At 39.5% G+C, this 16,019-nt stretch overlaps 1 protein-coding gene across 1 annotated transcript; it reads left to right on the forward strand.

Annotated features, from left to right (window-relative positions):
- The first annotated feature begins 15,141 nt into the window (after window positions 1-15,141).
- LOC133873284 (uncharacterized) lies at window positions 15,142-15,723 on the forward strand. The gene has a single exon (XM_062311006.1). It carries the CDS (start codon window positions 15,142-15,144, stop codon window positions 15,721-15,723), a length of 582 nt encoding a protein of 193 aa, XP_062166990.1.
- The last annotated feature ends 296 nt before the right edge of the window (window positions 15,724-16,019 follow it).

A 16,019-nucleotide genomic window follows, 5' to 3' on the forward strand; every position in this document is an offset into this window, starting at 1 on the left:
GGTGAACTGAGTATAAGAGATGAGCACACACATGTATCTAAACCTATGAAAATAGCCAAATAACTGGTCAAAAATATACAAGCATATGGAAAAGAGTTAAGTACTCAATAAGCATAAATTTCCCATAGGTAGAGATATTTCAATAGTCAACTTAACTCATGCAATGCATGTGTGTGTGAAGACTTTCTCAATAAGGTGTGATCTTTGCTAATAAGATTTAAAGCAACTGAATTTTCTAAAGAGAGGATTTCACAGTTAGATAAGTCAAAAGTCAAACCTTATCTTACTAAGGCCTAGACACCCTCATATGATACTCTCCCCCTAAGAAGCAACACTATTTTGAATTTTACTTGCACCATGAAGGACAAGATATATAGTTGAATCAGCACATAAGTAGTGAATTTATTCATGTAACAATTAAGCTCAGAAGTATAACTGCTTTCTTTTTTTTTTAAGGTGCTGCAACTTAGAGAGGAAGCTAGAATTTCTAGGGCTAGGTTCAACTAGCGAGTTGGTCAATTTGACATTCTTAGCACATAAAAAATCTTTCTAAATGAATTTTCAAAAGCAGAAAATCACAGATAAAAAGAATGTACCTTAGGGGGGCCTTGAATAGTGCACATTATCATCACATGAGGAAAGCAACTATCTAGTAAAGATGTAGCAGAAAAACTCAGCTCATATCCGACTTAGAAACTTAAGCATATGAATGTATATTCTATCAAAGCATAGAGAACTGTTAAAACAAATAAATATACATGAGAGATCTGAAACCTTTAGAAGAAACCTTGCATCAACCCTTTGTTTTTTTTTTTAAAAAAAAAAAAAACAACATGCGTAGAAAATAAAAGACAATCAGTCCAAGCATGTAGGGTAAGGGCAAACCTTACCTCAGGGAGAGAGGTTTACCTATACCAAGACAGAAAAGCAGCCGCCCGACATGCTTTTTCTGTCTTCCCTATGAAATACCTGCAGAATTTTCTCAAAACAAGAAGAGAAACTATATAGGGATACAAAAAAAAAAATGGTTCCATAATAAATATGAAAAGCATGCACAGGATATGACAATATAAAAGATGCAATGCAAGTGTACTTGACATGCACTAGGATTTAGGAACCACAATCCTAGGCATGTGTGACCTCACCTACTAGGTGGGTCCACTCCCCCTTACGAAGTGAGTGTGCCTATCCTGTCTGAAAATTGAAATTGACTTCTAAAAATAAAGTGTGTGCAACAAGTGTCAACAAAAATTAAGAACAGCGGAAAATAAAAGACACACAGTTTTTGTTGACAAAATGGAAACTCAATCAAGAGAAAAACTACTCCGGGGCAGCCAACCCAGGAATTCCACTATTCAGAAGACAAAGCTAGATACAAGATAGTAACACTCACATGTACCGATGCAGTGGTCGTACCTTGCTCTCTGACGTGTAACCCAACACGAATGCTTCCCAACCAGGTCTCCTACCTGAAGGGGTCTTCGATGGAATTCCTTACCGTAGAGCCGACCTCTAAGATAGACTTCGGTTGTAGCGCAGCACACTTGAAACGGCTTCAGAAGGATCTTGAACTTCTCTGAGCTCTTGTGGAATTCAATAACGAATTTTTGCAGTTCTCAATGCCCAGGGGCCTCTATTTATAGGCTGAGGTGAAGAATGGGCGACTGCTGTAATATGTACGGACGCCTTTCGGATGGTGAACTTGGGCCGTCCGGACGGACAACTGTACGACAGGATTTTCCAAAAATTTCGCTGAAAGTCTTCCCTATTTAAGAGCCGCGTCCAGACAGTGAGATACTGACGTCCGGACGGTCGTACTTCTGCTGCAAGTAATTTCCATATAAGGCTTCGCGCATCCAGACGAAGGGGGATGAACGTCCGGACGGAAATTATTCAACACGCAATTTCCATATCTGCTATGCGTGCGTCCGGACCATGGGAGGTAGATGTCCGGACGGTTGAAGTCGAATCGGCAATTTCCTTAACTAATGAGCACTCGTTCGGACCAAGGTTGACTGACGTCCGGACTGTGATATTTGAATTGCGATTCTTTCCTTATTTATGAGCGCGTTAGGACGGGAAACCACATCGTCCGAACGATGTATCAATCTTCCCATATTCTGAACTTGGAAAGAATCTGAAGCTGATCGATCACTGATGGACGTCCGGATGGGCTGCTGAGATGTCCGGACGGATGCAAGCTGGAATAGAAGCTTCTCGATATAGTGGAGGGTCCGGACAGAAAGATACGTCATCCGGACTGATGATGCTGGTCTGTCTGGCGTCCGGTCGGGATGAACACGTCGTTCGAACGGATGGAACTGTGGATAGATGGACGTCCGAACGGGATGACACGTCGTCCGGACGGCTGACAGGGAATCTAAAATCTTCTATCTTTTTCGCAGTGCAGAGTCTTCTGAAAATGCTCTGACAAGTGGAATCCCTGTTTACAGCATCTTTACAGATAAGTGATTTTGTCCAAACACAGAATGAGGCCAAAATACTAACAAACTCCCCCTTTGGCCATTCTGGGACAAAAATCGCTTGACCGGTTTGGAAATACATTCCCGGTCGAATAATAAAAATTACTCCCCCTTTTTGTCACAAAGGTACAAAAGGTAAAACAGAGTAATAAAAACCAACTGTCATAGAAATTACTCCCCCTAACGGTCTTAGAAGGACCCGGTAAACAGAGTAATATTAGTTTAAGTGTTTAACAGAAAACAGAGAATAACAAAAAGTCTCAAAATAACACCAAAATAGACAATAAAAACATAGGGAAATCAAACATCCTCTGGCATGTGTACAGTCTAAGCTGCAGCATCCTCATCATCACTGCTGTTCGGATGATGGACTCGAAGGCACTCCTGAAGGTCCAAATGGGTCTGCTCCACCCGCTTGTTGATAGACCGCACTTCGAGCTGCAAGGAGGAGATGGACTGCTACATGGTGGACATTCCTCCCTAAATGGCGGCTAAGGCCTCCATGATTTGAGAATAATTTGCCTTTGGCTCAGATGGCAGGACGGTATGAGAGGATGAAGCCACGTCTGGAAAAGCAACATGCATAGCAGCAGGCATGTCATCATCAGAAGCCTCTCGTCGCAGCTGCGCATTCGATTTCATCAATGTCTGTTTGCTGAGGGGCTGCTGGATCTTCATCCTAGGCTCTCCATTAACATTGATACCGGACTGAAGGATGATCTGAGTGATGAGGCAGCTGAAGGGGAGACCGGTATTGCTCTCATCACGAGCCTCGAGCATGACTCCCAAAATATGCTTGCAAAGATAGAAAGGCAAGCGAAGATGAACAGCATACACAAACTGTGCCCTCTTCAGTATCAGATCACTGTGCCTGGCAACTGGCCAGAGATTGTGCTGAACAATTTTGGCCAACATACGATGAGCCGGAGCTAGTGCACCAATCCTAATGTTAGTCGAACGCCCCTCACCTTGTGGAACAGCATGGAAGAACTCTCAGAGATCATCCATAGATGGAGGAAGCACCACCTCATTGTAAGGACTGGCAGGCAGATCAAGGACTGTACCCCGATGAACTGACTAATGCTGTGGGGATCAACGGTGATGATGTGTACGTCAACAGTGGACTGCAGTACCATCCCACGGTCATCATCCTGAGCCACCTCAAGATTGGCATAGAAAAGCCTGACTAGCCTGGTGAGGACGATGCAGGCACATGTGTAGAGATACCCCCAATGATATGTCTGGATAGTCTCATAAATGCTATCCAATGGAGGCACCATGATGTCGGCACGGACCACATTCCGCTCAGCGAGGACATTGCAGTCCATGATTTTGGCTTGGAAAGCACTATGCTCTTCCTCTGTCCTCTAGCGGACCCGACGCTGGGAGCTGATGGCAGACATGATTTTGCAAAAGAACCAACAAGAATTTTTGCCAAAAATAATCCACAAAAAAAATATTCTTGTTAGTGTAATAAAAATTTGGCAGAATGACAGCAATAACAAGGACTTTTGTAAAAATAAAGACATAGAATATCACAATTAAGTCCAAAGAATTTCAGCATGGCAAATATCCCAAAAACATTCCAGAAAAAAAAAATCTAATAGTTGTAAAATAAACTGAAAGAAATAAGACAAGAAAAAAAAAAACCTGGAATGAGAGTGAGAATGCACACAAAAAAATGAGATCACTCCAAAAACTCAAAGAACTTACTCACAGGATGCCAAAGAGAAAAGTTTGTGGGGTATGAGGGGAGTGAGAGCGGCGATCTGGGCTCTTTACAACCTCTGTGGGGTGCCCGTCCGGACGGTGTTTTGATGACGTCCGGACGCGCGCTGCGCCGGAAAGGAGCAAAATAGTTACGCACGTCCGGATGAATTAAATTATCCGTCCGACTGAGGATGACAGCTCACATCTGGAAGTGGAATAGATTCCGTTTGGACTACAAAACGCCGTCCGTTCGGACCCGAAAAAGGGCACCGTCTGAACTGCTGAACTCCACCCGTACGGACACCAAGAGGGACCGTCCCGACGCTCCACACTGAAACACCAGAAAAACTAAGGAAAATTTTACAGAGATCAAATTTTCTCAAGTCAGTGTCGGAACATGCATGTATAATCAACTGATAACACAATCAGAGAGCATCTCAAAACTAAACAGAGATATAAAAGAGAGTTGAGATTTCAATTAGCACAAAAAAAATTTCCTGGTCATAGAAAATTCAAATAGACAACTCAACTCACTCAATGCATGTGTGTGTGTGAAGACTCTTTTCCCACAAGGTATGACTTCCGATGACATGACATAGAGCAACTAGATTTTCTAGACAGGAGAGAAAATCAGCGACAGATTAGCCAAAAGTCAAACCTTATAACTCGCTAGGGCCTAGCCACCCTCATCTGATACACTTCCCCTGAGATGCAACACCTAAGTGATTTACTTGTACCATGAAGGACTTGATGAGTGCCAAATATTGTGTATTTGGACCCCTTGATTTACATTAGTTAGACCTTTAGCCTTGTTATTTTCTGATGCTTTGGTTAGTTTTTGTGTTTTTTATGTTTTGTAGGTCAATAAGTGAGAAATGGCAAAATTCATGTGGAATTGCTTGGAAAATTCGGAAGTTCTGAAGAACTCGATCGATCGAACTTAAATTCGATCGATCAAATTTTGCTCGAAGTCGATCAATCGAAATTTCCTAGAACTTACTTTTGCAGAAGCGCGCCAGAACACCCAATCAGGAGCTTCTCCATGACAAAAAGCAGTTCTCCCTCTGATTTTCGCAACAGAACACGCTGGTTTCGTGTTCTTGGTTGTCTCTAGCAAGAGAGGAACCCTAGAGGGGGCTAGAGGAGTCATTTTACATGGGTTTCTAGCCCTAATTTCCTTCTATAAAAGCCATAGCCATGCCTCCTTGTTGGAGAGTTCAGAGAATAGTAGCTAGGTTTAATGTCGTTCATTTCATAGTTTATTTCAGTAGCTTTTGTTCTTAGACACTTTATCTTTGTAAAACTTTTCTTTTATTTCCATGTTTATTCTTCATTTTCTTGTGGTGTTCTTAGTCATGGAAGGCTAGTAGCCTCAACTAAGGTTGAGGATGAAACCTTTCAATTGATGACACTCACACTCTTGTTGTACTACTTGCACATTTGATGATATATCATATTTGTTGTTCAAGTTCCATTCATTTAAATGCTTTATCTTTTGCAATAAATGTGGTTGTTAGTAGATATAGGACATTTAATGTGTTTCAACCGATAGATACATTGTTTTATCGATTTGAATGATGATATCCATTGTGATTTGTTCATTGAATGGATACATTGGATGATTTGATTTCAAATGGGTACTTTTTGTGATTTATCTTTGAGTTGGATTCATTTAATGGTTCTAGAGTTTGTGGTTAAGACACTTGAATGACATCCAAAGCTTAATGTTCTTTGGGTGTTCAAGTGGAAACCAAGAGTGTGAGTTGTTGGATTTGGTTTGGTAGATTCCTTAGCCTTAGTTCCTTTTAATTTGGATATTTCGTTTCATCTCTTTTATTTAGTCTTTTACTCTTGAATCAATCCTCAAACTTTTGGAACTAGGTTAAAATGAGGTTGATTAAACAAGACACCAACATTTGACGATTTCCCTATGGATTCGATCTCGCACTTGCACACACTATATTGCAAACGATTCGTGCGCTTGTGAGTACTCTTAAAACACACATCAGACAACGTAAATGTTTTACTTGCACGTAGAGAGCAAGGCATAAAGCAAATGTAGCACATAAGCAGTGAATATATACTATAAAGCATAGATATCATATGATTAACTGCTTGTTTCTTATGGTGCTGCAAAATGTATGGTGTGCCAGAGTTTTTAGGCTCTAGGTTCAACTAGAATGAGGTCAATTTGGTCATTTTTTCAAGCACTTCTTCTCTTATCCAAAATTTCTAAAAGCAAAAGGTCAGATAAGGAAAGATGTACCTTTAGGGGAGCCCGGGATAGTGCACTTTTTCATCGCGCGAGGAAATAAGCTATCCTACTTTTTCCATAAACAGGAAAAACACTTGGCCAATATAGTCATAAACTCTCAATTATATCTAAGCAGAGTAAATTAATGCTTACAGAATTGAGATATCAGGCAAACATAAATGCAATATCTAATAAGCCAAGAGAAAATATATCCTGCAAATTCTCCACATTTTTTTTTTATTTGAAAACAAAACAACAAGCAATATGGAAATGACATCATATGCAAAGGCAAGATCAAACCTGTGTACGTTCAATGATGCCACTACAGAAAAACAGTCGCTCAACCTGCTTTTTCTGTCTTTCCCAAAAAGTACCTACATAGTTCTTTCAAGAAACATAGGGGGCAATCACAACTGGTTCCTAGATTGCATATAACAATATGCCAAGTAAATGAGCAATCAAACCTGATGCCATAGGATTAGGAACTGAATCCTAGGCATGAACAACCGAATCTACTCGGTGCGCCTGTACCCCCTCATGGGGTAACTGTCCTTCTCGACCCAAGCCTGCCTCCCAGTGGGTGGTTGCTAGCAGGACTGTATCATCCACTCCATCATGTTCTGCATCCAGAGAGGAGGCTCACTGGAGTATTGCTCTTCTTTCATCTTCTGAAGCCTTCTAAACTGCTTGGGTTTGCTCTTGTAGGTGCCACTGTGATTGGCTGGTACAAACCGCTGTTGAGGCCGCTAATGCTGAGGAGCATGAGACCAAGGGGCTTGATACTGATACCTTGGTGCTTGGTGAGGTGCCTGATGCCATGGAGTCCGATGCTGAGCCAGAGGTCTAGTGCCATAATGAGCTTGTCTGGGCACTTCTTTCTTGGCTTTGTCCTTTTGTGCTTTCAGGAGAGAGCACTGAGGGCGAACATGCCCACTGAGACCGCAATGATGGCAAATGGGAAGTCTTCTGATGGAATGAGGCTCCTGAGTGCCTGGAACATCATCGTTGACCTTTTCCTTCTTTTTATCTTCAACAGTGGGAGGAGGCTCTGGGATTGTAGGTTTCACAAACACAGTCTTTGAGGAAGAAGGAACATCAGAAGAAGGAGCTACATACCCAAGGCCAGTCTTGTCATTTGGGCTCTTCTGGATAGACAGCATACGAGTCAGCTTCTCATCAGTGACTCTCTCTAGCTAGAGCTGCGTCTTTAGTAGCTTTTCCTCGAGCTCTTGTACTTTGAGCAGCAATGAACTCTTCTCAGTCTGCAAACTGTTCAGATCATTAAGGTGCTGCTTTCGGCCTTCCCTCAGCTTCTTATACTCTATGTTGAGTGTCTTGTAGGCCTCCTTGAGCTTTTCCTCATTCTCACTATGCTCCGAGTAATATGAGTCTTCTTCTTCAACATGTAGGGCTACAAAGGCCAGAAATTTTTCAGACTCTGGAGCTTCTTCTTCTGACTCATCACTGAGAGTCACATTGTATGCTTTCCCCTTGCCCTTTCTAAGATTCCCGCAATCGGCCAGGATATGCCCAAAGCCTGAGCATTCAAAACCTCGGGGTCCTCTGGGATCTTTCTTATCTACTTCCTCAGGTTCAGCTTCTCTGGGCGATTTCTTTACTCTTTCAGAAAACTTCTTGAACCGATCATCTTTCATCAGTCTTCTGAAATTTTTGGCTAACATATCCACAGGCTTTTCTTCATCCTCAGAGTCATCTTCAGATGATGCTTCTACCTTCTTCTTGGAAGCCTTTAGAGCAATGGTCTTCAACTTCTTGACCGGGGGCAGAGACAGCTCATATATTTGAAGAGATCCCACAAACTCTTCAATCTTCATCTCCTCAAGATCCTTGTTTTCTTCAATGGTGGTCACCTTGATTCTGAAACGCTCAGGCAAAGATCTTAGAATCTTTCGGATGAGTTTTACATCTGAGATAGGTTTCCCAAGACTCACCATAGAGTTCCTTAGGTCACTCATCTTGGAGTAAAACTCTCCAAAGGTCTCTTCTTCCAACATCTTAATTTCTTCAAATCTTGAGATCAACATTTGAAATTTGGCAGATTTAACAAGTTTCGTGCCTTCATATGTTGTTTCCAATATTTTCCATTATTCTTTGGCTGATTCGCAGTTTGAAATTTTGGCGAATTCAAAAGGAGAAAGTGCTTGGCATATAGCATGGAGGGCTTTATCATTGGAAAGTCGGGCGTTTTTCAGAGAGACTGTCTCGAGGGTTGTATCCTCTGGTTTAGTCCAACCAGTTTCAACAATACTCCAGCAGTCAATAGATTTTAAAAAGAATCGCATACGAGATTTCCAATAGCCATAGGTCGTACCATCGAAGGTAGGAACAGAATTAAGAGTTTGAGACATAGTAGTAAATAGAAGTAAAAAATAAATGACACTCAAGAATTTGATCTTCTCAGAGTGTACCAAGTTCTGATACCAATTGAAAATTGAAATTGACTTCTAAAAATAAAGTGTGTGCAACAAGTGTCAACAAAAATTAAGCACAGCGGAAAATAAAAGACACACAGTTTTTGTTGACGAAGTGGAAACTCAATCAAGAGAAAAACTACTCCGGGTCAACCAAACCTAGGAATTCCACTATTCAGAAGACGAAGCTAGATACAAGATAGTAACACTCACATGTACCGATGCAGTGATCATACCACTCTGATGTGTAACCCAACACGAACGCTTCCCAACCAAGTCTCCTTCCTGAAGGGGTCTTCAATGGAATTCCTTACCTTAGAGCCGACCTCTAAGATACACTTCAGTTGTAGCGCAGCACACTTGAAACGGCTTCAGAGGGATCTTGAACTTCTCTGAGCTCTTGTGGAATTCAATACCGAATTCTTACAGTTCTCAATGCCCAGGGGCCTCTATTTATAGGCTGAGGTGCAGAATGGGCAACTGCTGTAATATGTACGGACGCCGTCCGGACGGACAACTGTGCGACAGGATTTTCCTAAAATTTCGCTGAAAATCTTTCCTGTTTAAGAGTCGTGTCCGGACGGTGAGACACTGACGTTCGGACGGTCGCACGTCCGCTGCAAGTAATTTCCATATAAGGCTTCGCGCGTCTGAACCAAGGGGGATGAACGTCCGGACGGTTGAAGTCGAATCGACAATTTCCTTAACTGATGAGCGCTCGTCCGGACCAAGGCTGACTGATGTCCGGACTGTGATATTTGAATTGCGATTCTTGCCTTATTTATGAGCGCTTTCGGACGGCAAACCACATCGTCCGGACGATGTATCAATCTTCCCATATTCTGAACTTGGAAAGAATCTGAAGCTGATCGATCACTGATGGACGTCCGGACGGGTTGCTGAGATGTCCGGGCGGATACAAGCTGGAACAGAAGCTTCTCGATACAGTGGAAGGTCCAGACAGAAAGATACGTCGTCCGGACGGATGATGTTGGTCTGTCTGGCGTCCAGTCAAGATGAACACGTCGTTCGGACGGATGGAACAGTGGACAGATGGACGTCCGGACAGGATGACACGTCGTCCGGACGGCTGACAGGGAATCTAAAATCTTCTATCTTTTTCACAGTGCAGAGTCTTCTGAAAACACTCTGACAAGTGGAATCCCTGTTTACAGCATCTTTACACATAAATGATTTTGTCCAAACATAGAATGAGGCCAAAATACTAACACTGTCCTCCATCCTTCGGCTACAGTTCCATATATCTAATCAAGATTCACATAAAGCCACTAGCAATGGGAAAATCCTCATAGGATGGTTCCATTTTAGGAGTCTGCGGCTTTTTCTTATGATGCTAAGATTTGTTCTTCTTTGGCAACCAGGCCTGTTTTACAGGAACAAACCTCTGTTGTTATCGCTGATGCCTTGGAGCAGGATATCTTGCATGAGGTACAGACTTTCTAGGTGGGTCCTTTTGAAGCTAAGGACCCTTGGGCTTATACTATTAACTCCACATTGGTGACATATAGGAGTTTTGTGCACTGGTGGAGCATACCTTGATAGTTTCCTCTGTGCCTGATGCTTCCTAGAAGGTCTAGTGCTAGCAGAATCTTTTTTTGGCAACTCCTTCACTTTAGACCTCTAAACAAGTACATGTGGGCACTTGGGTCAGATGTGACCGCTCAACCCACAGTGATGGCAAATAAGGACAAACTTTTGAGTGGGTTGTCTCCTATGTGGAGGAACATATTTTGTCTTGGAATGTTCTTCAACATCATTTTCCTTCTTAGGAGCATTCTTCTTATTCCATGTTCTTGAGAATTTTAATTGACCACAATTTGGTCTAATATGTCCCACCATCCCACAATGATGATATGTAGGTAGGCTTCTCTCTGTAGAATGCTCAGATTTCGCAGGTGTAGTATAATCATTCTCACAAAAAACCATAATAGCCTTACCTTTGTCATTATGAGTCTTTAAACCTGAGGGCTTCACAAACACAGTTCTGGAAGTAGAAGCAATGTTGGAGAAATAAATAACTACATACCCGAGACCAGTTTTTTCAGGTGAGAACTTCTGACCTGTTAGCATCTGAGCTAGCTTGTTGTCTGAGAACTTCTCCAACTGTAATTATGCATCCATCAGTTTATCTTCCAATTCTGTGATCTTCTGAAGTAATGTGTCTCTTTCTATCTTCATCGTGTTTAGCTTTACCACCTTCTTTTGATTGGACTCTCTCAGCTTCATGAGTTCCATGTACATGACACAATATTCCTCTTTTAGTTCTTCATCACCATGCTCAGAGTAGTAAAGATCGTCCTAATTTTGTAATACCCCGTATTTTAAGATATTGAGCAAAATATCCAAAAATACGATTTAAGGCCTAATAATAGGAATAACATACATATGAATATTTGTGGAATAAATATTTATCAAGATAGGTATAAATATTTAAGAGATTAAATATTTATTAGAAATATGTGTATAAGTATATAAGAGTTAAATGGATTAGAATTAAACTAAGTCTAATTCGATCGATCAATTATAAGGTCGATCGAGCGATTGTTTAAGGTCTTAAAATCGATCGTGGGATTAAGGAATCGAACCCTTATTAGAAGCCGAAATCGATCGAGGGATTTAGTTATATAGGTGCTGAAACGGGTGAAAATTTGACTAAGTATAATAGATCGATCGATTATTTTATAGTGTAAAAAGTGGATCGATTGACTTACTGTTCAATTAGATTGATCGATTATTTCATAGTGTAAAAATGAGATCGATCGGCTTTCTGCAGAAACAGATTCATGCACCGAATCTCCGAAAATCTGGTTTTTAATACCAAATCTTCCCAAATCTTCTCCCCAGCCGTTAGATGCGATTGTTTTGGAGCAATCTTGGCCGTCCATTTCACTATAAAAGGAACCCAATCCTTTCCTTTGATCACAGATCTCATTTCTCTCCCAAAACTCTCTCAATTTCTCTCCCAAGTTCTTTCTCCTTCTCTATCTCTCTCTCTCTCTCTCTATTTGTCCAGTAACAAGAAAGGTAGAAGAAGATCAGAAGAAGTAGCAAGGAAGATCTCTTTCTCGTAGGTAATCTCTCTAGTTCTCTTTCTCTTTTTCTCTCCCTCTCTCTTCTCTCTCTCGGTTACTTGCAGTGAAGAAGAAGAAACAAAAGGAAGAAGAAAAGAAAAAGAAAAAAAAAAGAATAAAAGAAAGAAGAAAATATTTAGTTTTAAATAAAGTGTTATTTTGATATTTTGGTATTTTATAGTTTTTATTATTTTTAAGTATCTAATGTTTTTAAGTTGTGTTTTAATAGGGAATTTCAAGTGGCGTATTTAATTAATAAATCACGCTATTATAATGCCCAAATATTTTTAAAGTATTTTAGACATTATTGATATTAATGCCGTTATGCTGCCCAGATTTTATAGGAATAAAATAAGGTTATTATTCTGAAACATAAAGCTAATTATTTATATTTAGTAAGTTGTTATGTTTATTTGATATAAAAATAAATATATATGATTTTTAATGCGAAAGCTTTTGTAATGCAATTTTAACTAAAATGGGTATTTTGGTTATTATTTATAAATGCTATTATAATGCCCGCATGAAATATGTAGCATTATAATTAATCAATTTTATATGCCGTTAAAATGTCCAAATGACATTATATTCATTAAAGATAAAAAATAGAGGCAGGAATATTATGCTTAAAGATCTTAATAAAAGCCGAAATAAATCTCGCATAAAATATTAGTAATAAAATGTAATTGGACCAATTTTATATGTCAGGGTTATGCTCAAGCGAAAATAGGAAATTATGTTAGGGTTTAAAGGTTAGAAATGAGAATAGAGTTAAAAGGTATTTTAGTGAATTATATTAATCTATTATTGTTTGTATTAAATTATACTACAGAGAATATTTATTTGTAAACGCTTTTCCTGAAGCCAGAAGAATTACTGTGAGTATTTCTTACTCACTGAGGATGATAGGTGTGGTTTAGTCTTTAATGACTAGTGATTGCTGTTTTATTTAATTGTATGCATATGGTCTGACATTTGATATGTTTATCATGTTTTGGTTGGAATTATGCATATGATGTGGTTTACATGATTATATTGTGGTAAAGTTATGAGTTATGAATAGGCTAATAAAAAGACCGGAGGTTTAGGTACCAAGGCGTCAGTGATTGAGGAGACCAACGGATGAACTGAGGTTTACAAACCAAGGCGTCAAGCAATAGACTAGACCAGCGGGTAAACCGAAGTTTAGGTACCAAGGCATCAATCCACTGATAAGACCGACGGATAAACCAAAGGTTGAAGGAATGAAGATAATAAGCTGACGGGCACAAGGCCCACAAAGGGAGCACAAGGCTCCATAAAGATGATAAGCTGGCGGGTACAAGGCTCCGTAGTAGACTGGCGGGCACGAGCCTCACAGTCGGGTCACAAGGCAATAAGAACCAATAAGCAAGTATATGACTTAAGTAAATAAAGAGTTAAAGCAGATAAATGAATGTGATTAAATGTATGTGGATAACTGTCATCATTTGATTGCATTGCATATGGTTAAATAAATCAGTGTATCATTGTGGTTAAGGACCGTTGACTCACTCGACCACAGCATGAGATTGTGGTGTTAACCACAATCACATGCGAGTTTTGCAGGTATAAAGGAAGTAGCTTAAGGAGGAGACTTTTAGCATATAATCATTATTTGGATAAAACAGTAGTCATGAATTTATTAAGTGCCGCATGTGCCACATATGTTATTATTTTTTATGTAATTATTATGTCAGAACAAAAGGTTAATATTTTTATATAATGAGGTTATTTAGTCAGCTCTGATGTGTCATTGTTAAAGAAAAATTATATTCCGCTGCTAAATTATAACTTTGATGAGTTAGTAATGTCACGTGGAAATCAAAAAAATTTCACTTACGCTTTTTGTAAAAGCGGGGCGTTACATTATGGTATCAGAGCAGTTCGCTCTGAGTACCGTTAGACTTGACTATAGAAGTACAGGAATGACACAGAGCTATAGGTAAAATAAACAACTTTTTATAAAAGCTTTTGTGTGAAATGTTATAGTTGATGAGATTAATAACTGTTGTCTACAGTTAGGATTTCTTAAATACGATCATCTATGCTTACATTGTGTAATTCTAATGATGATATGTTTCTGTGATAATTATAATGATGTATGCATGATATGACTTTGATGTTTATGTGTTACCTTGCTAAACATATATATGCATCGTATGATCTTTATATATGTTTATTGCTAATCATGTTAGTAAGCATATCAATATCATTTGTGTGTTAGAGAATATGCTGATATGATTTTCAAGTTAGTAGCTCATAAATTTGATTGGTAGGTTATATATATATATTTGCATGATTGCATGATAAATAAAGGGTTTGCAAACTGTTTTGGTTTTGGTCCCAAGAAAATGTTTTAAGTATATTGAGTATATATATCTTTTAAACATTGTTACTTTTGATTGCGAAATGATTTCTTGACACGATGAAATGATGTTTGGACACGATGAAAATGTTGTTAAAACAAAGGTTTGTGAAAATAATATATCTATATTATAGACATATTTTGGTTTTGTACATGTCTCTGATAGCAACTGAGACACTCCATTAAATAAGAGGGAGGAAACTCTTATTTCTCCTCTGAAGGTAAGGAGTAAAACTTTTGTTCCTCCTTTGAATGCGAGGAGTAAAACTCTTGGTCCAGGATGGGAATACCCATTCGTGTAAAATAATCCATTAAATAAGAGGGAGTTAAACTCTTATTCCGAAATGAGGCTACTCATTCATGTAAAGCAATCCATTGAGTAAGGGGGAGTCAAACTCTTATTCAGGGATGAGAAATACTGCTCATTCTTGTATTATTATTATTAGTTTTCAAAAGGTTTTGATGCAAAGAAAATTCTTTATGAAAAACTTTTGAGTATATGTGTTATGCATGTGTATGTACACTTTAGATTATGTGCCTAGTGTTATAATGTTGTGAATGATTGTGTTCATTTACTCTTTTAGAGTCACTAGGTAAATGACAAGACTATCATTTAGAAAAGATTGAATAAACGCTATTTACAAGGTTTAATAATTTAGATGTCATAGTGCTAGAAAATCCCCTCCTGAATAATAATTTGGATAGGAAATATCCAGGTGATTTTTATTATGTCTGAATAAATTGTGTTATCTTTTTGGTAAACAAAATATCGTGACACAGAAAGATGCCACCATATCGACGTCGTAAGAATCAGGACAAACATCACCATGAAAACTGTTACAGAAGAATTCTACCTCCACAATTCTATGAAGCCTTGATCCAATTCATGGTTGACACCTCTAGACCATTCGCCGAAGCGATAGCACGTATGCCACTACCCAACAACCAAGCCGAACCTCTAGGTTGTTCACTCCGTGACTTTTGTAGTCACAATTTCCAATCATTTGAAGGTGTAAAAGGACCAAGCGCAGCTGAAGCATGGCTCACTGACATCGAGGTACTGTTCGACATCCTCGGCTGCACCAACGAACAAAGGGTCAAATACGTTGAACTAAAGCTGACAGGCGAAGCTGGAAGATGGTGGACCTCCAAGAAGGTATTGCTAACAAAACCTCCAAACGAAACGGTAATTACTTGGGATCTATTTAAAATTGAATACAATAGGCGTTTCTTCCCCAAAGCTCAAAGGCAATTGAGAGCTATCGAGTTTCAAAATCTAGTCCAAGGCAACATGACGGTGGAACAATACTCTGCCAGATTCATAGAACTCGCTAGGTTCACCACTACCAAGGCATCAATTCACTGATAAGACTAACGGATAAACCAAAGGTTGAAGGAATGAAGATAATAAGCTGACGGGCACAAGGCCCATAAGGGGAGCACAAGGCTCCATAAAGATGATAAGTTGGCAGGCACAAGGCTCACAGTGGGAGCACAAGGCTCCGTAGTAGACTGGCGGGTATGAGGCTCACAGTCGGGGCACAAGGCCTTAAGAACCAATAAGCAAGTATATGACTTAAGTAAATAAAGAGTTAAAGCAGATAAATGAATGTGATTAAATGTATGTGGATAACTGTCATCATTTGATTGCATTGCATATGG

Source organism: Alnus glutinosa, chromosome 7, assembly GCF_958979055.1.
Source record: "Alnus glutinosa chromosome 7, dhAlnGlut1.1, whole genome shotgun sequence".
Taxonomy (NCBI): domain Eukaryota; kingdom Viridiplantae; phylum Streptophyta; class Magnoliopsida; order Fagales; family Betulaceae; genus Alnus; species Alnus glutinosa.